At 41.4% G+C, this 26083-nt stretch overlaps 1 protein-coding gene across 1 annotated transcript in view; it reads right to left on the minus strand.

Moving 5' to 3' along the window:
- Positions 1–26083, minus strand: part of LOC147601454 (serine/threonine-protein kinase MARK1-like) — a 36117-nt gene that overhangs the window by 3386 nt on the left and 6648 nt on the right. The window contains 10 exon segments of the mRNA XM_086744673.1: positions 403–564; positions 1652–1752; positions 7877–7995; positions 8575–8668; positions 12675–12794; positions 12884–13120; positions 16189–16245; positions 17270–17340; positions 18319–18384; positions 19436–19484. Of these exon segments, the coding sequence (XP_086600799.1) occupies positions 403–564; positions 1652–1752; positions 7877–7995; positions 8575–8668; positions 12675–12794; positions 12884–13120; positions 16189–16245; positions 17270–17340; positions 18319–18384; positions 19436–19484 (1076 nt within the window).

Genomic DNA, 26083 nt, shown 5'->3' on the forward strand with positions numbered 1-26083 from the left:
TAATAGTAAGAGCAGCTCTACTATAGTGCTTTTGGACAGAAATGAGCCTAGCAATCTCCAAAACCAAGAGGTTAACATTTCAGTATTTCATTTGAATTTCTGGTGGTCTATGTTGTATGGGCCTGTCTAAATTTGTTAACATTTTTAACTACTTAAGTTTTCCAGAAGCTTCCAGAGGGAGGCAGTCAAGGAACTTCTTTAACTGTATGCAGGCATGTGTGATGAACAGAATCAGGCCTAAATACTCTGTAATACTCACACTACTTGAGTAAGCTACTGTTCTGAAACAGAATGCAACATGACAGCTTTGAACAGACTACCAACATATTGAAGTATAGAATGAACGGAACAACAAGATTTTAAAAGTGCACAGCATTAAAGGAACAATAATAAAGTTATTACCTTGGTCGGTAACCTTCAGTGCCATCTTTGATGGCTGGCAGTGTAACTTTTATGGGACGACCAGAGGCAGACGTAGACTTTTGATGCCGAGGCCGTGTTGGTACAGCAGAAGCTACTGCAGAGCCTGCAGAAGATGGGCTACTCGCAGGCGTTTCTGTTAGGCTTTTACAGTGGCAGCAAGGCAGGAGGGATGGACAAATGAAAAGGGAAGAGAAGGGTTAGTGTAAAAACCCCTAGTAGACAGGGAAAATGACAACTATTTTTTTCTTTTAGAACACGGGAAGTGCTGTTTAAATAAGCAGAAGACGGAGTGACCAGGCTGCCTTGGTCAGCTAATGTAAAGAATATAGAATTCTGAGAAAATTATGTTCATCCATAAATCAAATCAGCATATATGTTACATTAGGCCTTTTCATTCCTCCCAAGATTAGAGACTTCTATTCAAAGTAATGAAGTATAAAGACATATTATTCAAAGTAGTGAAGAAAGATTACAAAGAGTACGTGGAAACAGTAAAAAGTACTGAAACAGAAATTCACAAGACTGAAATAGACTGATTAAATAGACTCTCAGAATAAGATTTACTGCTTTAGGTAAAAAAAAAAAAAAAATCCAGTTTTCAGTACTGCCCATTAAAGCCAATGTTGTATTTTTCAGTCTGGTAAAGGGTTTAACTAACACCAAAGATGAACAAAGAACGTATTTTTCAAAAACGTAATTGTGGCAGTGTTAAATACAACAGTATTTCACAAAACATACTAAACTGAGTGTAATTCTCATCCCATTTACAGGTACCAAGTGGTTTCCAGCACTACTAAAATACTATTATAGGCCAAAACCTGATATCGAAAATGATCGATGAGTGTGAACAATTTCAGCTTTTGGAGTGATTACTAGGAGAAATGAAAAAGAATCAGGCTACACTGCTAAGGCGCTCCACCTGAAGGTCTCCACAGTAGAACTGCCTACTTAGCTGTGAGCACAGTTACTGAACTCGGTGCTGGACGACAACCCAAGCACATTCCATTTTTATGTGATTCCATAAAAAGAGTACAAGGCAGATCTACACATTTAGTTATTAATTTCATCACAAACATAGAAATTGTGGTGGAAGAGAAGACGAAAACCTAGTCAGACTTTATGCATTTCGCACCATGCTTCATAATGGTATTGACTAATTGCACAGCCTGTTTCTTCTATGCTTCCGTTCTTGTACCAAAATTAATAAGCCAGAAAATTTGAAGAATACCTGTTGTCCTTCCCATTCTGTATTGCAGAACAGCGATCTGAAGAACGTTCACAAACATCAGTGTTCCTCCTTGTCATTCCACTACCAGAAAATACATTACTCTAGAAGAAAACGAAGACTAAAATTAAATGAAATACTTTATCCTACTGTGTATTATGTTGTACAAAAATGTAAGCATTGGAAGCAAATACAAGTAGAGTTTCAGCCATTGATGTGTATCCTTAATGTCTTCAAATGTACTAGGTTAATCTTGTTGACACAAATCATTTATATCATCAGCTATTTTTTTCCCAAGAGCTCATTCACCATCTCATTACCGTACCGTTGAGAGTATGCTAAAAGTAAACGTAGGAAAGTTTAATTTTTCTGACACTTGCTTTACTAAGTATTATTCTCCAATTCCCACATACTGTGTTACGGAATTCTTTGCCTCTGGGATCAAAGAACAAACTGGCATCCCAGGGAATACATCTATCTGACTGGCTGAAAGGCTTCCCTGTGCAGATGAAGTTGCCAACTAGAGCTCCAGCCATTTTTTCAAGAGAAAAATGAAAAGATTATTGATCTGTGTCACTCAACCCAGAAACTATGATGCAGATAAAATGGCAACTAGGTCTTGCAGCAAGAAATACTGATGGGACTGCCTCCACACAGATGGAGCTGCTGAAGGGAGAGGCTGCAGTGCAGACCTCAGGCTGCAGGAAGCACCTGGACATTTCTCCTGGGGCAGGGACAGGCGGCAGCCCTGCCCGCAGAAAGTTTGCTCAGGTGGAGGAGCTGCAGGAGGCGGTGAGAAGGCTATGTAGCATCAGGGAGGCTGAGAAGGAGTTGGATAGCTGGTTCCAAGCGCAGTCTGCACCAGAACCACAGCCCCTGGCCAAACAGCCAAAAACTCCCCCACCAACACATGCAGAAGGGAGGGGAGCCAATGATACAGCAGAATGGGAGCTTGCAAAGGCAAGGGCCAGCAGGAGGAAGAGACTTCCCCTGAAACCTGTGGTGCCCCTGCAGAATCGCTTCACAGCTCTGAAAACTGAAGAGGAACGACCCAGCGCATCAGGAGAGATGCTGGAGCTGAGCAAGGCAAGCCCGACCCTGCTCCCCACATAACGACCAGTGCAACTAAGAAAAGGCGATGGGGGATAGTAGTGGGTGATTTTTTTCTGAGAGGTACGGAGGCACCCATTTGCCACTCCAACGCGCTCTCTAGAGAGGTGTGCTGCTTACTGGGGGCTCGTATCAGGGATGTTACCAAGAGACTACCAAACCTCATACAGCCCACTGACTGTTATCCGCTGCCGCTGTTTCACGTGGGCACCAGTGATACAGCCAGGAGCAGCCTGAGAACTGTCAAGAAGGATTACAGAGCCCTGGGAGCAATGGTTAAGGACTCTAGGGTGCAGGCTAGACCCCTTGATCCTCCTGGTCAAAAGGAAGGGGCCTGAAAGAGCCAGTCAAATCCAGCAAATCAACAAATGGCTACAGGAATGGTGCCACAGCCAGGGCTTCAGCTACTTAGACCATGGGACTCCCTTTGAGAAACTTGGTCTACTGGGGGCTGATGGGGTCCACCTGACAGAGCATCTTCAGCCAGAGACTTGCCGACTCATTAAGAGGGCTTTGAACTACCATTGCTTGGGGAGAGGAACCACAATCCATCCCACCACTGTCACTATGGCACCAGTGCCAGCAACACGTGCCCAGAACTTGCAGAAGGATCGCAGGTCAGCAGGAGAGCACCTAAAATGCAGCTGAAGGGAATTCCAGCTGCTCCAGCCAGTAAGTTGGCTTCACTGGGGACCCAGCTCAAGTCCCTCTATGCTAATGCACGTAACATGAGGAACAAAGGAGTGTGCACGCCTGCGGGGCTACGACCTTGTTGGCATCACAAAGTCGTGGTGGGATGGCTCCTGTGACTGGAGCACTGCGACGGAGGGATATAGACTCTTTAGGAAGGGCAGGCAGGGGAGATGAGGAGGGGGTGTCACCCTCTATGTCAACAACCAGCTGGAGCGTATGGAGCTCCGCCTGGGGAGGGATGAGGAGCTGACAGAGAGCTTATGGGTCAGGATTCGAAGAAGGGCAGGGACAGGCAACATTACAGTGGAGTTCTGCTACAGGCCACGTGCCCAGGAGGACCGAGAGGATGAGGCCCTCTATAGACAGACAGGAGCAGCCTCACAGTCACAAGCCCTATTTCTCACGGGGGACTTCAACCACCCTGACATCTGTTGGAAGAACAACACAGCAGGGCACAGGCAATCCGGAAGATTCCTGGAATGTGTGGATGACAACTTCCTCCTGCAAGTGACAGAGGAGCCAACGAGGAGAGGTGCTATGCTGGACCTTGCTTTCACCAACAAGAAGGGGCTGGTGGGGAATGTGGAGCTCAAGGGCAGCCTTGGCTGCAGTGACCATGAAATGGTGGAGTTCCAGATCCCTAGGGCAACAAGGAGGGCACGCAGCAAGCTTTCTACCCTGGACTTCAGGAGAGCAGACTTTGGCCTCTTCAGGGATCTGCTGGGCAGAGTACCATGGGATAAAGCCCTGGAGGGAAGAGGGGCCCAAGAAAGCTGGTTAATATTCGAGGATCAGCTCCTCCAAGCTCAGGAGCGATGCATCCCAACAAAGAGGAAGTCGGGCAAAACCACCAGATGGCCTGCATGGATGAACAAGGAGCACCTGGACCAAATGAAAAACAAAAAGGAGGCCTACAGAGGCTGTAAGCAAGGACAGGTAGCCTGGGAAGAATACAGAGAGATTGTCCAAGTGGCCAGGGATCAGGTTAGGAAGGCCTGACAGTCCTAAATGTGGCCAGGGACATCAAGGACAACAGGAAAAGCTTCTTGAGGTATGTCGGGGACAAAAGGAAGACCAGGCAGAATGGGGGCCCTCTCTGGAAGGAAATGGGAGACCTGGTTACCCAGGACATGGAGAAGGCTGAGGTACTCAATGACTTTTTTGTAACAAGGTTACAGCATTGGTGGATAAGGGACGAGCAATGGACATCATCTACCTGGACTTGTGCAATGCATTTGACACCGTCCCACACAATGTCCATGTCTCTAAACTGGAGAGACATGGATTTGACAGACGGACCACTTGATGATAAGGAATTGGCTGGCTGGCTGCACTCAAAGAGTTGTGGTCAACGGCTTGATGTCCAAATAGAGACCAGTGACAAGTGGCATTCCTCAGGGGTCGGTATTGGGATCGACTCTGTTTAACATCTTTGTCGGTGACACGGAGAGTGGCATAGGTGCACCCTCAGCAAGTTCACTGGCAACACCAAGCTGTGTAGTGTGGTCGACATGCTGGAGGGAAGGGATGCCATCCAGAGGGACCTTGGCAAGCTGGAGAGGTGGGCCTGTGCAAATCTCATGACGTTCAACCAGACCGAGTGCAAGGTCCTGCACATGGGTTGGGGCAATCCCAAGCACAAATACAGGCTGGGTAGTGTATGGATCGAGAGCAGCCCTAAGGAGAAGGACTTGGGAGTGCAGGTGGACAAGAAGCTCAACACGAGCCGGCAATGCGTGCTTGCAGCCCAGAAAGCCAGCCGCATCCTGGGCTGCATCAAAAGAAGCGTGGCCAGCAGGTCGAGGGAGGCAATTCTGCCCCTCTACTCTGCTCTTGTGTGACTCCACCTGCAGTACTGCATCCACCTCTGGAGCCCTCAACATAAGAAGGACATGGACCTGTTGGAACGAGTCCAGAGGAGGCCACAAAGATGATTAGAGGGCTGGAACACCTCTCCTATGAGGACAGGCTGAGAGAGTTGGGGCTGTTCAGCCTGGAGAAGAGAATGTGCCAGGGAGACCTTAGAGCAGCCTTACAGTACCTCAAGGGGGCTTATAAGAAAGATGGGGAGAAACTTCAGCAGGGCCGGTTGCCACAGGACAGGGGGTAATGATTTTAAAATAGAAGGAGGCAGATTCAGACTGGACAGAAGGAAGAATTTTTTTACACTGAGGGTGGTGGAACACTGGAACAAGGTTGTCCAGAGAGGTGGTAGATGCTCCATCCCTGGAAACATTCAAGGCCAGGCTGGACGTGGCTCTGAGCAACATGATGTGGTTGGAGACGTCCCTACTCCTTGCAGAGGGGGTGGACTAGATGACCTTTTGTTGTGGTTTTGTTTAGTGAGGGGGGGCGTAAGGTGGTAGCTTTTGTAGCAAACTGCTAGAAGTCGCTCCCCTTTGTTCAGTGGACTCGGCCGGGCCTAGGGCGGACCCGCTGCTGGCCAAGGCCGAGCTGATTGGTAGCAGAATGTTCCGTGACAACGCCTTTGCGATAACGTATTTAAGAAGGGGAAAACAGAAAAAAAAAAAAAAGAGAAGAGAAGATGTGAAGAAGCTGAGTGGGGGCAGAGGCACAGAGGGGGAGGTGCAGGCCTCATGGGCCTTGCAGGCCTCACCCTCTGGCCTCTTGCCAGGTGGCCGACTGGGCCCGACTCTGCCCGGCCCGGCTGCAAGAAGTGGAGAGGAGATGAGCTGGATGATGTGAAGAGATTCTGAGAGGCGTCTGCCAGCCTGTTGTGGAGAACTTTTCTTGTGAGAGGAACGGCTGCAGATGCCAAGGTGAGTTGGAGGGGGAGGAGTAATGCGGCTCCTGGCCAAGATTCCCCTGCAAGCCTGTGGTGACGACCGTGGTGGAGCAGGTTGTCCCCCTGCAGCCCATGGAGGTCCACGGAGGAGCAGAGATCCACTTGGAGCCCATGAAGGACCCCACACCGGGGGAGGTGGATGCCTGAAGGAGGCTGTGACCTGTGGAGGGCCCGCTGGGACAGCCGTTCTGGAGAGACTGAACTCCGTGGAAGAGATGACCCACGCCGGAGCAGTTTCACGAAGGACTGTGGCGTATGCGTGGCACCCCATAACGGAGCAGGGGAGGAATGCGAGGAGTTCTTCCCCTGACCATGAAGCAGCGGCGTAAAACAACGCGTGATGAACTGACCACAACCCCCATTCCCTCTTCCCCCCTGTGCCGCTCGGCGGGGGGGGAAGGTAGTAGAAATAATGTTAAGCTTGGGAAGAGGGAGGGGTGGAGGGAGGTTATCTTGTTCTCTGCCTCATTATCCTGCTGTTTGTAGTTATAAATGAATAGTTTTGCCCGTAACGGTAACTTTAATGATTTTCTCCCTGTGCTTATTTCAAACCTCGAGCCGTTTTTCCTTACATTATCTCCCCCTATTCTCTTGGAGGGTGGGGGGAGTGAGAGAGAGACTGCGTAGTCTGGTCCCGATCGGGGCTGAACTACGACACCTTTAAAGATCCCTTCCAACCCAAACCATTGTATGATTCTGTGATTCTATGACTGACTTTGTGTTACTAATTTCAGTTTGCACACACTTCATAGAATACCTACAATCATTCTGCTCCTCCCCTTACCACGCACAGATTAGCTGCTGAAGACTTGCTTTCAGTATATGACATACAGTGCTCAATTGGGGTGGTAGAGGTTTTCAAAGTGCTAATATTACGTAGCAATGCATGCTGGCAAAAGATTTCAAATACACTACACTTGGGTACTGTAGGACACCATGAACTCTGCAGGATTTACTGTGTGTTTAGGTCTCCCTCGTCTACAGCTTTTTGGCATTATTATCACCCCACAGAGACTCCTGAATAAACTGTTTCAAAGCCATTTTTGCCAGGAAGATTAACAACTGCAGTAATTGTTTTTGAAATCAACTCTCTTAAGCCACACTGATACGAGTGAAGGTGATAAATATGTTTTTAAGAAATCCTGCCTTCTCTAACACCAATATTTCCTCATTGTGTATCCTAAACATGGACACTGCTGCACATGAACTTCCTCAAGGCAAAGTAGATGCTTTCACATTAGGAGAGACAGACTCCTATTTGGAACAAAGATGTCTGAAGCAGTAATAAGATAGCGGTTTACAAAACTACGAATGATATAACAGAAGAACGAGTAAATGAATCATTTCTTAATACAAGAACGAGGTTGTAACTCATAACACCAAGAGGCACACACACAAGGAAACAAGCAGGTTGGTTCCTCTACACCTCACCCCATTTCTGAAGTCCAAAATGAAGTGGTTTCAGAAAGCCAAATAGACGAAATTAATAATTATAAATTACCAATCACAATTTTTCTTTAAAAAAAAGATGTTACAAAACAGTTCATAAAACATCAACAACCAGAATATTCAACCCAGCCAGAGGTAAAGGCCAAAATCAAAGATGTAAATTAGGTAGCACTTACTTCAGGCGGTTTTCTACCTAGAAGCAGATAAGTAGCCATGACTTCATCGTACTTTTTGTTCACTAAAGATTCGTGGGTTTCTTCTCTTGAAAAGCCCATTTTGACCATAATGTCTAGAAGTAAAGAGAGCTAGATACATTAGCAAAATAAGTGCTTGGGTTTATTGACAACTGAAGAACAGCAAACAGAGAAAAAAATCCTTAGAATGTAACGGGTAACTAGGATTCAACTCAACCAGCATCATCTTTGCTGTGCAGATCAAAAAGCCTACAACTCCCCTCTTTCATTGCTATTTTCTTCTTGAAAACTCTCAACTATGTTATTCAACATAGTTCAACGTGATTCAACAAACAAGTAAAACACTGGCAAACAGAAACTAGGGCCAACGGAGTATCTTTCTCTGACCATGGTGGATAAAAATTGTTGCCCTCACAACAAAATCTGTTTCCTTCTGCCTGTTGAATTCTGTAATCTTATTTGTCTCTTGCTGTGCTTGTAGACTCATGTCAGCTCAGTCAAGTCACAACAGTAGTTATAAGGACAGCACTGTAATGAAATTTCTCATTTAAATAAAAATAAAACATTTTACTTGTACGATGAGACTGTATCTCCAATTCAGTAAGAGTTTCGTTTGACTTACAAGATAAAATTGCCTGCATATATCAGCTGCAACATCCTTGTAAAAGTCTTACCTATTGTCTTAGTGTCAATAAAATCTGGTTCAGGCTCAGGCTTTAGTTCTTCTTCTTCATGGCCAACATTCATCCACCGATCCTTCATAATTTGCTAAGAAAAGAAATGAGCTTTAGGTCAATATGCCATTTACCATACCCAATTAAATCTGTGCTAGCAGGTCAGAGGAAAAACAACTTCAAAATTCATAATAATCTGAATGCTGCTCTTTCCCTCACACCTTTTCACCCCCTCACATCTTATAGTTTCTTCTTTTATCTTTCACGTCCTTTTCTTTACATCAGTTCGTCCTCCCCTAGTAGTCACCCTTGCCCAAAATATCAGAAGAACTACTGAGAGAAAAAGCCTGCAGGTCCAAACACAAGAATCTTTCATTTTGTACCCTTCACTTCCATTCCCTCTTAATCTTATCTTGCCGAGTGCCTGACACTCATGCCCTTATCTTGGTTAAGATCTCTAGATATTTCTGCAACACCAACTCTATCACAATAAATAACTCCTCCAAATAATAACAAAGGAAGTGTTTAGAAACTAAGGAATATTTCAGGAGCGTGCTGATGCTTCTTACAGTCATTTGTTACAAGATCGTGATGCCAACTGGTCATTTTTTCCTATGGATCTTCTCACTGCCCTTGACCTAAATATGTTCACAGCTTGGCTGGAGGGAGAAATGCTTCTTAACTCTCTCTGTGCCATGCAGATATTTACTTTAACAATTTCTCCTGCATTTCTTGGAAAATTTCCTTCTGCTGTAGCCTGGATCTTTTATATCCCTGGAAGACTGATCAGCTGGAATCCCTAACCACCACCACCACAATTGCTCCTTAAGGGCATATTTATTTAGTTATTTATTTATTTTTAAACAGCTAAAATAATTTTCCCTCCTACAGTAACAGGCACACATGCCTCTTTAGGGACAGATGCTAATATTGCTCACTAGGTTGACAGAAGAGCAAAACAAGTGCCAGCAAGTCAAGTTTCCCACAGGCTACAAAGATGCCTCGCAAACACTGAATTCAGTTATTTCTCACAAAGAGCAAAAGACTCAATTTTCCATTGATATAACCAAGTTCTTTGTAGGTAGTGCTGCTGCCAAATTACAGATCCAAATAGCTGTATCCTTCAAAGAACAATACAGAACTTTGTACTTGGGCCAGTTAACATTTTGCTGACAATAAGACTTAAAGATTTGTTCAAAATTCTATCACAGAACCGATTTTTTGGCATTTGAGGGGGAAAACGGGGAAGAGATTGTGAACATGTATTGCTATATGCAATATCTGCAATTCCAATTAAAAAAATACTGTTCATTAAATCTGAAGTTTAAGCACGATGAGGTGTTTGGATGACAGGAATCACACTGCTCAAATCTTTTCTCCCTTTCTTGATCCTTCTTGAATTAATATGCAAACCCAAGAATTCCCACTTAGGGTTTTTCATGCCTCTTCAGTAGGTGGATCTATAGTTCCATGTAATCTGCTCTGGGTATCCATCCGTTCAATACCTGAACTTTTGCTGCTTCTGTTTTTAAATACATGATCTCATAGGCGTACTGAGTTATTGCACAACTCTTAAACAGGCTCTTACAGTCAAGCATTTTGAAGTGACACAAATGATCCAGTTCCAGGATCAATATTACATCTGTGTAAGTTCAGCTGCGCTTCCAGTCAGCTGATTAAACAGCAGCAGCCTCGGTCAGGATATTTAACGATCTGACCCAAACTGTGTTTCTTAAAAGTCAGCCCACTAGATATTGATGAGGTTTCCCACAATTTTCATGAAAACTATCTGATAAAAATCTGTCCTGGCTCAAGACCTATCTGTCTCAAAATTATTTGCTTTATTACTCTTTGTAAGCATAAATCTGCTCTGTGGCAATTTCACACAGTGTTGCTTTGCAAAGAATTGAAAACTGGGGGGTGGAGGAGGAATTTGTTGAAATTGCGATAGTTAAGAGAAATCCACAGAATTTCTGACAACGCATTTTTCCCATCTCTTCCTGCAAAGATTCACTGTTTTACAAAAACATTCTCTTGCTCCTAAAATGTTTTCTCTCTGCTGCAACCATGAAAAAGTCTAGACAAACCATTTTAATAAAAATTTGCCTGGTCCTTACCAGAGGAAGAGTGCTCAGCCTAACCCATACGGTGCTGACCAACATGCTATTGGATGGTCTCGGAAAAACATGCATGGGAACTGAGCGGGCGTATGGCTGGTACTCAGCAAATAATTAAAAGACAAAGCACAAAAAAAAATAAATCCTCCCCACCTAAGATGACATTGTCCTTCCACTTTTAGAAACTTCTAATAAATATATACGTTCATTCCAAATATGTATTTTTAGAAGTGCTCAGACTGAGGAAATATTAATTTATTTCCAAACCATGTACCATAGTTTTCTAATTCAACAAACGTGATTTCAGGAGCATTCATTTCTGAAAGTTTGTGATGTCTCTCTCCCTCAGATTAGCATGGTGATCAGTGCCTGTTACCATCAGTATTTTGGTACTGGCTCAAGACCTGCCGTCACATATAACATCTACTTGCTCTCTTCCACAGAATCTGACAACTATGCCGTTCCCATGAGGCTGCTATCCAACACTTCTCTCCAGGGACAGGAAGGACTTTTGGAAGAACTAGGTAACACTACAATATCTAGAATAAAAGTGAAATTGGATCTGAAGAGAAACTGCTGAAAACCCAGAGGAAAGTTCAATAAAAGGAAAATGGATTTTCCTAAACACGATAAAGGAAAAAAAGCAATCTTTCACCATCTTCGAGTGACTATGCTCTTATTATGTCTCCTGGACAGTCATAAATACAAGATAATGAATATCAAGTAATTAATGTAAAGTAGAAGCCACCATTCACTACTCTCTTCAGCACAGATCTTATTCAAGTTAGAACTATTGATAACAAGTCACAAACCAGCATCAGCCTGAAATAAGTTGCATCCAGACAGAGCTCAGTAAATGCATGCTTCCGCACACAGCTAGCATCCATGCCAGGAAGCATAAGTCATGTCCCTACAAATAAAAAGCTGCTTAAATGGGATGTATTCTCTGCAACACTATCCACTGCTGCACAAGTATGCATAGGAAGATGAAACAAAAGTCACTGGTGATTAACTCATGCAAATACTATTTGAAACCCATTCTATTTATCTTCTGCTCTACTTTCATCTCTATGGTAAGTAGATGCTATTTTTAAAAGCCTCTCTTTGTTACAGAACTCACAAAATAGAACAGAGCAGCATTTAGAGTGAACTCTACACCAAGTGTGCTGAGTATCAGCTCCAGAGTTATCCAGCAAGTACGTGCCAATACAGCAATCCTGAACAAAACAGCCCCTTAAAAACACTGAACCTTTTAGACACCTTACAAGTTATGCACAGATATTCTTTGCATCCCATGAAAAGAAACCCTAATTTACTAACACCAACAACAAAATCATAACTCAGTAGAAATCCTCAAAACAGATTTCAGCTGAGGTATTATTACGTAGGTTAATTTTCCAGCTATTCAGAAACAGAAAGGGGGGGAAGAAAAGACTGAACAGCAATAACTAGTAATTATTAATTTCTCATTCAAAGAGTTCTTGGTGTTTATCTGCATTATGGCATTAAAACAAACAAAAAACCCACATAGCTTTCTATCACAGTTGTGATTCTTTTATCTATCCTTTTTAAGAAGTCATGTGGGAAGTGGGAAGTCAAGTCAAAAATGCTTGTGGGACTTCCTGCTGCTGGTTTTGTTTTTAAAAAAAAAACTCCAAGCAGAAGCTATTTACAATCTTGTCCTGCTTTCTACACATTTTGAACTAGCTCCATCATCTGACCGAAACAAGTGGGAGCAGTTTGCACTTTGAAATGCTCCTAAAATGACAGTCTTTGGTCAGCTGCAATTAAGGTTAGACTTCCCTTTATTAACACTTTCTATTTGCAAGCTGCACTGTTTCTTGGACATTTCCTCATTATTTTATTTTAACCAAAACCAGAAAGAAAGTACCTATCGTGAAAAATAAAGACATTTTAAGCAATTATTGTATTTTGTCCTGTCTTAATCTGAAAATTCGTTCATTCCAAGATGAAATTGCTTACCTCCAAGCTGCCTCGTTTTGTTGGATTTAGTACTAGTAGCTTCTTAAGTAGATTTTCACAGTCTGTGGACATATAGAATGGAATGTGGTACTTGCCCCTCAGTACTTGCTCCCTCAGTTCCTTTAAAAGAAAGTTTTAAAAGGTAAATGCACTAATGACGTACAAGATTTAAAGAAATTAAAAGCCAAGCTTTCATATTTTAACTGTACCTGTAGACTCTGACTATGAAATGGCAATGATCCGCTTACTAGTTCATACAAAATCACCCCAAGGCTCCACACATCCACTTCAGGACCATTGTATTTCTTTCCTTGGAAAATTTCAGGAGCAGCATAAGATGGGCTTCCGCAAAACATGTCCAGTTTATTGCCGACTGTAAATTCCTCGCTAAGTCCGAAGTCTGCAATTTTAATGTTCATGTCTGCATCAAGTAGAAGGTTTTCTGGCTAAGAAAAAAATAAAAGAGGAAAAGGACAATGTAAAACAATAAATTTATGTAAAAAATAAAAAAAATTTAAAAACCCCAATGTAAACATAAATCTAATCCCAGACATCATCTACCATTTTGGTGGGCTAGCGTTAGAAGGGACTGACGACTTTAAAAGAAGATCTCTTCTGCTTACAAGATGAAAAGCTGCAAGCTATGTGCTATATGTTAGCATTCTGTAACAAAAGATTATCTCCCTAGTGTTTGCTTGAGCAAAAAACACCACCAAGGTGTTTAACATTCAAGTATTGCATTATGTATGGAGAAAATGCATGTATTATACACCTAAGAATATTAATGCCTGTGCAGCAATCATCCTGTGAATATAATGCATCACATATGCACAGATGCAAGTATTCAGTTACGTGGAGAGTCAGTAAACAATATCTTATCTTGTATTACAGGGAGGTCAGAAGATTAAAAGAGCGAGGCTAGAGAAATATGAATAAATTACTAAAAAAAAATAAAGTGCATTTCTCAAAATGGAAGGATGTTGTGCAAGGAGTGCAGCAGAACTTGGCAATGTTTACTCGTCTAACTGGGTGCTGGCTCCTGGTCTGCATATCAGCAACACAGGAGCAGCACTGAGCAGTGCAGGAATCATTCCGTTTCCACAGGAGGACAGGCATTAGCCAGAGCAATGATTCACATAATTGCCAAACATCATTTTTACAGCAAACATGGACATCTCTCCTTGGATGCTGTGCTCAGAATTGAGCCCCCCCAAAAAAACCAAAACAGCCTTAGTTCAGGATCAGAGAGGCAGCAATGAATTTCTTAGCTGCTTTGATTAAAAGGATAAACATGATTTTGTTTGTGTGTGTTTGTTGGTTTTGTTTTTAATAATTTCGCTGGCACTCAGTAAACAGAACAGGAGACAATGAACTAGCAGTAGATCAAGCCAATAGCTGTGCAACAGAATTTAGCCTTTATCAGGAGTAAAATACAGGCCATTTTCACAAACTAACTATCCTGGAAAACACTTTATTTTCCAAATTCATGACCTGTAATCTCAGCTGGTTCCAGCTGATGTGCCTGCAGACAGACGCACAGAGATATCTTCCAGATTTGACAGCCTTCTACATCACTGCACAAAGACTTCCTTTTCCTTGTGGTGAAAACATTACTGTCAGGGCAGCTGCTCTGCGATTACAATAGTCTAACTAGTTCAACCGTACTCTGCTACCCAAGCACCCCATGCTTTTAGGTTCCTTAACTTCAAGCAGAAACACCACACCCCTCTTTTTAATATGCCAGACAGAAAGACTATGCTCTTGTTGGTTACACGTTCGGAGCAAAAAGTATTAAGAGTCCCTGAAAAGGTAAGATAAGTTTTGTGCATCGCAGGATGAGCAACGTTGGAATTGGTTATAGCCCTTTCTACGCAAGCTGTTCATAATAACAGAAAATTAAAAGGAGGCCGTTTAAGTAAGTTGCTTCTTTCTTCTCTGCAGCTCCATGAGAAGAGTTTTAAGTGAGACAGAGATGACACATAACGTTTGGAAAGAGAAGAAGGGAGAACATTGCCTCAGAGCCATAATGTTTGGCCCTTTTTTCTTTGGGGAATGTATTTTTCACTGACTAGGCTGACTGGCTCTCAATCACACCTAACGCTGAACTTTTCAAATGAGTCTAGCACAACTCCTTCCAAAAGAAGATGGAGAGAGAAAAGCAAACAAGTTATTTTGGAGCTTGCCTGCCTGTCTTGCAAATAGGACGGAGATCAGCAGCAGAGTACTTGTGACAGATGGTAAAAGGCATCCCGTGCAAACACTGCAAAGCAGTTCTGGATAGCCATTTGAGCCATGCAGTGAGCTGTATGTGCGCTAAGGAACTAGGAAATGAATGAGTGGTGGTGACTGTAATGGGCTCTGGGACAAAGAGCAAGATGCAGGCTGCTGAAGAACTGCAGGGGTTCGTGCAGCGAGACTCAGTAATATAGCTGGGCTGAGCAAGCCAGTGCCAGCTAAGCACAAGAAGGTGGGTGGCTCCCTACTCCCAGCCAAGTACAGGGCAAAGACAACCTGTGAACACAGCTTGTCCAGCAAAGCCAATAGGTCCCTAGGTGCAGCCTTCTGGAAAGCTCAACAACAGTGGCTGCAGTAAGCTCCAGGGAGCTTGACAAAACATTCATGGGCTCCAAACCACCCCAAAAGACGGGGAGGAATTTTTTTTTAGTCAAGATTTCAATGAGATCCAGCCCTTTCCTTCCTTGCATTCTGACTTCAGAGTGCTGGCCAGGCACCTCCATCATCAGAAGAGAATGGTCCCGGGGCAGGGAGGACTCAGCAGAAAAGCATGTATTATCCAGCACCACATGCACATGCAGGACCTGGCAGATCGACCGGTATTAGGGAACAGATTTGAAAGAAAGAGGCTGAGAGCATGCTGCAGTGTATTATAAGAAAGTTAAGACAAAAGATACTGGTTAAAAAAGAGCCCTTAGGAATTATTCAGCCTTCAGCTTTTCACGAGTATTTAGGTAGATTAGTAACCTACACCAATGTTTTCCTTGTAAATGTACAAAGACATCAGCAGCCAGAGCACAAGCCAACTTTTAAGCGGGTGAAGATCTTGTGTCCAAGTCCTATGATACCTAAACGTGGCGTGAAGACAACTTCAGACCGAAGGCTTAGGTTGTACCTGCAATTGCTGAACTCTTTAACAGGGTTTGGTATGTTTAGATAGATAGATTACTAGCAAGCATCAAAACAAGGAATTCAGACTAATTTCTGCTCACCTTCGATTTATTTTTCTGCCTGAATTAATCACAGTATAAACCAGAAGTTCAAATGGATTAAAAACCCAACATATTTCTTATGAAACTAACACATGTTCTATTCTTGTCTCTTCCTTGTTCCAACAGACAAGCTCCATTATTATTGCGCTTCAGAAAACTGAGAATAAAATACAAGTGATAGTTCCCTCATTCACGTGTTTGAGGCATTCAGAGACAGTGACAAGGACAAGTATATAGAATTAAGTCTATACTGTCAACAGCAAAATTAAAAATAAGTAACAGCCTACCTTAAGATCCCGATGAACTATGCATTTCTGATGACAGTACTGCACAGCAGATACAATCTGAAACAGCAAGGTGACCAGATAAATATTTCATTTCAAATCTCAGTATAAGTTTTTGTATATAATTTAGTAATTTGGACTCCTGATATGATTCAGTAGAACATAATAAATTAATAAATAAAGCTTTCATTCTAGAAAATATTAATCTAGGTTTCATTCAAGCTCAAATACTAAAACTAAAAAGTCTCTAAAAGCAGCTCATTTTCTTACTAAAACAGTTTTAAAAAATATTTCTCAAGGTAACAGGCAAAACATCTCTTTTAAAGGCAGATCGCTACGTAATAGAACTATTGCTACAGTTATAGCAACAACTGTAAAAGGAAATGATTCCACCCCCCAAGCCAAGAGCCGGGTGTACCATCCCAGATTTTATCTTCTGAAATACTTGCAGCATACCTCTGCAATTCATCCCTCACATAATAGTTCATTCAACATTTTCATATACATCTTTCACATATGTAGAACAAAAACCAAGTCCGAAACAGCAAGTTAAAAGCAGTTTCTTTACATGTTACTTACATACATTCATTCTGAAAAATACCAAATTTGGTTTATTTATCTAATTAAAGCTTTTCACAAAATAATCACTAAAAATAGATTAAGAAAAAGATTAAGATGAGAAGGTTTGCAATAAGAATATAAAAACCTGTCCCAGAATACCCTTCAGACAAAACAGTGTGACATGACACTGCAATGCATGCCATCATACCAACATCTCTAGACAGAACATCTGTTAAATTCTAAAATATTCAGAAAAGGATTAAAATCTCAAGTGAGTCACAATAAAAAATGTAGCTCTTAGGAACATCCACTAAAAAAGAATGTAAAACAGTCTTACTATTTTTAGATAGGATGTAGGAAGCAGATAGTTTTCTCTTCAGGGATTTTTTCCACTGTATCCCTAATAAACATTATCACAACAACGAATATTTTTTTTTAAAGTAAAGGAAGTATCTTCACACTCATGTCTATCTGAAAACACCATAAATAGAAACAAAAGAAAGAGTGAATGTTCATTTCATACCTGCCTGAATTTTGCACGAGCCTCTTTCTCTTTCACTCTTCCATGTGCAACGAGGTAGTCAAATAATGGTCCTGGCCACGACAAGGACAAAACATCACTCTTATTGCCCAGGTTTTATTTTTGACTGTCATGCACAATTACATAATGTTTGAGAACAACACCCCCCACCCCCCACCTGGAAGGGAAAGGAAAAATTCCCTTTTACTGTTTGCATTGGAGTTCATTTTTAGACATGTAATAGTCAAGAAATACAAAACTTGTACCCTTCATACAAAGGCTTCTTCATTTTCAAAAATAAATTTACTTAAAATGTTGTGAAATAAACAAAAAAAATTACTTCAGTCGTAAAAAAACATTCATATTGCATAGAAGACACACCGGGAAACACGTAACTACTTATGTACCAGGTTTGTTTCGCGCATCTCTAGTGGCTTCACTTAACAGTATCTGTATTAGTTCTGTTTTTCCCTTCTTGTTCTCTTTCTAATAAAGCTGCCTTTCAGATCCTCGCCTTTGCACTGTCTGACAAGCAGCCTTTCCTAGCTGTCACTAGCCCTGTGCTGGAATCTCTTCCCACAAACATTTCCTATTCAGATGCTAAGCAGTTTCTCAAGCAGGCACCCACTCTCCTTCTCACTCTTAGGATCCTGCTGGTCCCTTTTCCCGTGTTCCTTATTCCCATCCCCTGGACCTGCCTCCCTAAGTGCTTTGGCCCACATCCTCAAGATAAAATGAGGCACCAGTGCTTGCCTAAATAGAGCAGATAAATACTGAGTCAAGCTGTTACAGAATCAGCACCAGATTATCTCCTGATATTCCAGCAGAAACCTCAAATCAGTAACTACCCTTAAGCACAAACCTAAGCGGTTTCTCTACAGAATGTGATGCAAGCAAGAAAGTCTGCCCTGGGAGGTCCGTTAGGACTGTTGTGAAGGCCAGATTGGAATAATCCGTGAACCATAAAATCCTTGAATCGTTCCTAGGCATGGAACCTGCATGGCTTTCCGTATTTCAGTTTATCCTTAAAGCAGAATTGAGAATCCACTTACCCCCACTGGCATATTCCATTACCAAATACAATGTCTTTTCAGTTTCAATAACTTCAAATAATTTTACTGCAAGAAAAATGAATGAGAGAGAGATTGCAGCAGGTTAGCATTCTTTTGAAGGGAAAAAAAAGCAAAAATAATTTCTAAATCACAGTCGATAATAAAGCACATTAATTCACAATTTCCTCAGAAGTTGATGCACACTGTACAAACAAGTTCATGCTGAAATTAGTGTTTAATTTGACACAGACATCTTTAAGATCATACAAACCTTCCCTGTTTCACTACTAAACTGCTCCCGGTCGGAAATTTGAGATTCCAACCCACTAAAAACCGAGTGGATACCAGAAACATTGTCTCTGAAAGACTTTCCTCAGATTGTAATAGTAACCACTCATTTAAAACAAACACACCCCCACCACCACCCCCAAGAAAACAAAAACCAGCAGAAGCTAAGAATGCTGGAAAGGCAACAAACAGGTCAAGGGATGAGAAGGGAGTGCCTAGCATCTAATAACTTGTACACCTCATCCATACCTCGTGTGCAACAAGCCCTCTGGCCGATTCAGGACCATAAACTGTCTCTGGAACAAGACTGTCCAGCCCTCCTCAGCCAGAAGAATTGTCATCACAAAGTAGGGCCCTGAAGCTGTGGGGGAGGTGAAAGAACTAAAGCAGAAAGGGAAAATGACATCCTTTGTAATTCTAATTTTCTGGAAATATCAGTCAGCAGGAGTCTTTCCTAGACTGAACTAATGGGCTTGCTAGACTTTCACCTAGGAAACTCATGCTTTTTGGCCTCAAGAGCAATTTCAATGGAAGAGGCAAGTTGGGACCCCCAACAGATCGGAGCGCTCAGCATCTCCTACTTTGTGTTAAGGCTTTCTTGGACCGAGCAGTTTATCTCCTCAGAGGAAAACTCTCATTTCAAGTAGAGTCAATAAAGGAGGTGAGACAATGAAGCATTTACTGAATGTTCTCTCTCCTATTATCTCAAAAAAGTTTAATGAACAAAAGCATAGCAGTAAAGTACACTCAAATAAAGCTAAAGACAGCAAAATGTAAACAGTATAATAAAAAAAAAAAAAAGAAGTTTGCAGAAATGCAGGGCTCCTACCAATATTGGGATGATTCAGTGTCTTCATTATTCTTACTTCTCGAACCAACTGTCAAGGAAGCAAGACAATTTTCTTAGAGTGCGTTTATTAGGCAAGATATCCAATTTTAGATGGCAAAAAGCGGCAGCATAAGCCACAGAAAATAGCATTAGCATAAACTATAGATAAATAGAGTACAGTAAATTCCAGAAAATATACGCCTCACAGATTGTATAAAAATAACCACTACCGACTACATATCAAAACCAGACTAATTTTTAAGCTTTATACAAACAGACACAGAGACGTTTTACAGCCCTTTCTGGAGTTTCATATTGACCAAAACCAGCAGATTGTTCACACAAGTTTTTGTTATCGCTTTGCTCTGGTTTCTTTGGTGCTGGCAAGCTCATCTAACTACCCTGAAAACAAACAGAACTGTGGGTGCAAATACAAGGTGTAGTACCACAGAAAGTGGAACACACAGATGTTAAAATGGAATTAGACACAAGGAGTCCTGACATCCCCCAGTCCTGCCGCTCCACAGAGGGGAAGCAGGTCAGTTTGCTGTTTGTGACCCAGTGTAAAATTTGGGAGCTGTGAGAAAAGTGATGTCTGCTCTCCCCGCAGCAAGGTCTGAAGGTTTATGATTGATTAAAGTCTACTCTACGATCCTGAGTCACACGATTAAAAACAACTGGACAAACTTATAGCACTAAGTGCACATCCTTAAGACAATGGTGCGTTTACCGGTTTTTTTTTAAATCAGAAACAAGAGATCTCCACTCTGAAATGTCTAGCGTTCATGGGTTTATTGATTAAGTGTACGAGGCAAAGCAAGACGAACGTAGGGGCTCAAAGGGAAGAAGGCAAAGGAAAGGAATCCAAAATGACTACATAGTTCTGTTAGTCTGCTTCAGGCTGTCAAGACTAATAAGCTTGCCCTGTTTCACTTCAAGTGAACAGCATCTCCCCCTTGTCAAATCTATTTACTTTAGTCCCGTATTGGGCTGAATTAGGATGCTGAAGTGAAGGAAGAAAAGCTCACTGGCTTCAACGTAATGCTTAGACACTTCGGAAACATCTTAGCGCTACCATCCTCCTTATAGAGAATCTTGGCTCAATGCAGAAGTGCATTGTTGCTGTTACGCTTGTCCGATGTCTCAGAGGACATCTCTCCCTCCATTTTCAAAATTAGTCCCGTTTGTTCAGGTACTGCCTTTGCAAGAGGGCACAACTATGCAAGCCAGAGACCAAACACCTCCTGAAAGAGTAGCACTTTACTTTTTCTTTTATGATGGCTGAGGCTACAAGAGAACAGAAATTAAAATTATTTTGCTTAGACAACACTGATTTTTTTTTTACTCCGTTTGTGCAATTTAGTCATAACATTTCTAAAATTCTGCATTTATTCTGCAAGTTAAAATTACAGAGCAACATCTTTTTGAAATTCAGCTTTTGATCAAGTCACATTACTGCAGTTCTGTATTTACGTTATTTAAGTATTTCAAGCTAGTTACTATCCACTTGCCTTAAAATTGCCATTCAAACAATTTCAGAAGGAAGCAAAGACTATAAAAGCATTTCTCTGAGAAATCATGACCAGTGTGATGCAGTTTGCTTGTGTTCAAGATGTAACACATGGGTATGAAATACTATGCACTAGAATTAGCTTCATAAGGAAACAAGAACATTTGCTAAAGTCAGTTACTCCTATGAAAAAAAATCATACCAGGCTGTTATTTTTGCCTTTTTTTTGGTTTGGTTGGTTTGTTTGTTTTTTGAAGTATTCGAATTTGTTGCACAAGAAAGTTTCTCAGCTAGATCAGTATCAGTTAGTCAGAAGCTAACAAAGCTAAACCAATAGATGGTACAGCTTCAGAAGAACTTCTAAGCAGCTATGTGGAAATTTGCAATTCCTGCCAGAAGATTGGAAAGATATTTCATAACTTAACAGTATTAATGCTGGTGCAAAAGTTACAGCAATGAACGCATGTCTTCATAAGCAGGATTAAAACACTAGACTTCTAGATTTCAAATTATTTCCTTTATAGAAAAAAAAATCATTACGAAACACAATTTTACATGTAATGTGAAGCACATAGATATTGTTAAAAAAAATTTGCATTATTCTATTCAATATTCTCACAGGATTTAGGAGTTTACTAATTGGTTTAAGAGTCAAATTGATTTCACAGTGACATGACATTTTGTTCCACATGTCATTTTTTCTTCTATAAAGGAAAAAGCCGATTAGGAAACAGAAAAGTCTATTTTCCTCCAGACAGAACATTACTGACCTCCAGCCTGATGCAGATACTTTGTTACATGAAATAAACATTTACTTGATGGGGTTCTGAAGAGAAGATACCAGGAAGACACAAAGTATGGGCTTAGGTTTATTCCATACGGATGCCAATAAAGAGTTTTAAATCATCTTGTATTCTATATCCTGATAAATAGATATTTTTCAGAAAACTGAAGCATATGTTCTCATCTACAAGCAGGTACACAGTCCTGGTAGTCACCGTGAGTGTATCAAGAGGAAGTAGTTAGTTTCAATCTTTTGAAAGCAAGCAGCTATTCTAAGGCAAATTCTAAATGAACCGAAAGTCACAAGATGAATCTGGCTATTTTCTTACTGGCTAGTGGCTCTGAGATGCCCTTCTTGCTTGTTTGGGGATTTTTAATCAAAGGCACTTTTAATGTTGGTTGAAATGTGATTGCATGCTTAGAGCAAGAACTGGACATGACGGAAGCAGCTTCGGTGATGCTCATCCACACAAATCATGTTAAGCTGACTGGAAGCTGGCTATTTTATTTTACAGAAGCGATGGTGTCAGCCTTCTTACTAACACATGAAAACAGAGAAAGAGAGAAATCTGCAGAGTAAGAATTGAAAGAATCGTTGAAATCTTGGAATCTACCTGCAGATACTTGCTGACTAAATTGCTTGCTCAGAAAAATATTAAGAATCCCTAAGTGATTGTATTCCATGCAAAACTCCCTCCCAACTGCCTGCCCGCTACTGAAACTACAGCACACAAGGTTGTCTTCTTCATGGGGAGACACACATTCCTCAGAGTTAGTGTTTTGCACTTGTAATCGGCTTCTGACAAGTTTCCAGCAGTTGTTTACCTGGAAACCAACATTTTCAGATCTTTTTCTGAAGTAACTCAGGTATAGGCATCTTGCAAATTAGGCAGATGTCACTTACGTATTCCATAATACTGCTACGTAACCAAGTCAAGCAGCTTTGCTAAAGCTGCTTGGAGTGACAGCTTCCAACGCAAGGAGAGAAAAATTATTTGAAAGGCTGAAAGAACTGAAATAATGGAACAGCACTGTGTAGAGACCGCAAACACAGCCACACGACACCTTGTGATTCCTGGCCCATACAGCCCAAAGGCATGTGTAAGGGTGTCTCAAATGTGGAGTGGAGAGAAAGAGCAGGGAACCTTATTTCAATACAGATGGTCAAAATGGCAGAGCGGGAGCAGGATGGAAATTAGGCAAACAAACTGTTCTCTGGAATCCTGGTGTATATTCAGGATTGTATTTGGTCCAGTAGAAATGCACATTGAACACTTGATAACACTTGAATCCAAGCGTTAACAGTATCCAAGTATTACATTACATTGCAACTCCTCATTCCATGGAGCACTACTTTGGCATCAATCTTCTCCCCACCCTGACTTTCCCCTTGCAGAAGCATGCTGGTCATTAACACTAGTTATGTCAATAACTATGTATTTAGAAACAGAGATATCTTCAAAGAATAGCCTGTACCCCACTCAGTAACACCCAGGATACCACTATGCACAAAGGAAGAAACGTATTAAAGCAACAGACCATAGTTATTTCCTACAAAGCCAAGTTTGTTAATTTTATAGAAATCTAGACAGACAGTGAAATTAGTTCTCCTTTCATGACAAGGTGAGCTGTAGGATTATATAATGATCTACTTTACTGATAAAAAATAGCGCCTTCAGAATTCACAGACACCTCTATTTTCTTGACCAGCAGCGTGCTGCTCTCTTATAAGGTGTAAGTGCTCCTCGACTTCTCTTCCCCTACCCCACCACATATTTATAGGACCGCTCTTAGAATCATAGAATCATAGAATGGTTATGGTTGGAAGGCACCTTCAAAGGTCATCTAGTCCAACCCCCCTGCAAGGAGCAGGGACATCCCTGACTAGGTCAGGTTGCTCAGAGCCTCATCCAGCCTGGCCTTGAACGTTTCCAGGGATGGGGCATCCACCACCTCTCTGGGCAACCTGTTCCAGTGTTCTTTAACTCGCATCGTAAAAAATTTTTTTGGGAACATCCAATCTAAATCTACGTCCCTCTATTTTAAAACCATTACTTCTCGTCCTATTGCAACAGGCCCTACTAAACAGCCTTTCCCCATCTTTCTTGTAGGCCCCCTTGAGGTACTGGAACACCGCTATCAGGTCTCCCCAGAGCCTCCTCTTCTCCAGGCTCAACAGCCCCAACTCTCTCAGCCTGTCCTCATAAGAGAGGTGCTCCAGCCCTTTTATCATCTTCGTGGCCCTCCTCTGGACCTTCTCCAACTCTTCATTCTTAACAAAGTGCTATTGTTCAAAAAAGCTCACAAACAAGAATCTCCTTATTGCATACTGGTTGTAGCCTCACTAGCTTCACTTTAGCCAGCACCAATCTGAAAAACCTGTACCTATGGCAGAAGCACAAGGCTTGAAAATTTGACTTCTGCTTTCCCAGTTTCGTTTTGCAGGGCACAGACTGCAGAAAGTACAAAGATCCTCTGCCACACCATTGCTAACACTTCTACTTGCTGCCAGGCTGACATCTACATTGAAGATTTACTATTTTAAGTCACTACAACCAAACTGAAAATCTTCAGTTAACCAAGGCTCGCTCTTGCTTTGAAAGATGTGCTTGAATGCTTCTCTAGTTTGTACATCATTACTGAGAAGGGATGTTGCAAAAAAAGCATCGTTTTCAATCAACTGAAATTCTTCCAAACCTTCCACTACTTCTTTACTTCTGTTCTGCTCTTCTCAACAACAGAAAGAACCTAGGTCTGAAGCTTTACACATATTTAAAGATTGAAAAGAAGCCAGCTGACCCCTAAAAAGGGAATATCCAAAATGCCACTTGCTGATCAAATCTATTAAGAAAAAAAAAACCAACACCTTTTGCTCCACTAGCAGTTCCCAGAAGAGCAACAGAATGCTATTGCAGAAACATCCTTAGTGAAGCCAGTACAAGACGACACTTTCGATGTAGCAGATATGCAGAAAATAGAACTGCTATTTTGATATAAACTCTAGTTACGACGAAATCCAAATACTTACATTTGGGAGCAAATTACGATCCCGACAGTGGAAAAAGCTAAGCTGTACTAGTGTGTTACTATCAAGACAGCAAGTTCACAAAAAAAAGACAGCTCTGTCTTCTAAACAGGTGCTCACTAAGTAAGATGAGAACTACATACTGAACAGATTGTAAACAAAATAAAAGGCTGAGCCCTTAATTCAACATTGTTTATCTATTTGAAGAGGTAGAGGTTCTGAAGTAAGAAGTGTAATATATCTTAAGCCTATCACATTGCATGCATAAGGATGCAAAATTAAAAATTCACAAGATCAGCTTACTTGTGTCATCTTCCAACATCTGATGGTCTAAGTTAAAACAAGGATGCCTGCAAAGTACCCTGTCCATCCTACATGGCATAAATAACATTGGAGAGTGGCTAAGAACAAACTAAACGCTTTCTCCCAAACAAAAATAGTACAGAAGAGAAATTAAAGCAAATAAATCAAAGAATTAAAAGAAATAAAAGAAAAAAAGAAATTAAAGCCAAGTTGTTTATAACTCCCCATAACCAAAGTTACCCAATAAAATCCATGTAATGGCAGCCAAAGAAGAAAGACCAGCAATAAGCTCTAGCCTCCTTCTCTCATTCTACAGCTACAGACAGCAGCAGTCTAGTATTTGTAAACAAAAAATGTCCCAAATTTTTCTAATGGGCAGCCTCCAGTAGAACAATAGAACAATTCCGTGCTTCAGCCAAAACCAAACATATGTATAGTCAAGGAGCAAAAAAACCCCAAACCAAACACAAAACTCCAGGGTTTTCTTAAAACACTTATCACAATGTTTACGAAGGACTTCTGCATTTCTATCTACAGGCACAAACAAACAAGAATGTCCTGATTACGCCCAGTTATTTTGTCAATTCTATACACAGAACGTAATTGCCAAAGGTCCCTTGAGTTTAACAAATAAAAATGTTAACAAATTAAAGCTGAAAGAATATTTAAAAAAGGTAAAAAAAACCCAAACAACTATTATACCCATAAAAACTGGCACTCTCATAAGTCCGCAGAAAACGATTACTACATTACAGAAAAATCCAAGAAAAATGCTATCCTTTAGAGCATTACATCTTGATTCAGTACCCAGACAAACTACTTGTGTATTTAATTAGATAGAAATGTTACTGTCAGCAAAGAGGAAAGCTGGAGAAGGAAGGAAGAGCAGAGAAGCAATGCTTAGATAGGAACCACATAGAGCAACTGCCCTCAGACAAATAGCACATGCACATTCCAGCAAAGACAGTAGGATACCACTGTGGCCCAGGGTCATACGTACACAAAAATGTTTGTTCAGCAAGATAAA

This window comes from Chlamydotis macqueenii, chromosome 3, assembly GCF_036417535.1.
Source record: "Chlamydotis macqueenii isolate bChlMac1 chromosome 3, bChlMac1.mat, whole genome shotgun sequence".
Classification (NCBI taxonomy): Eukaryota; Metazoa; Chordata; class Aves; order Otidiformes; family Otididae; genus Chlamydotis; species Chlamydotis macqueenii.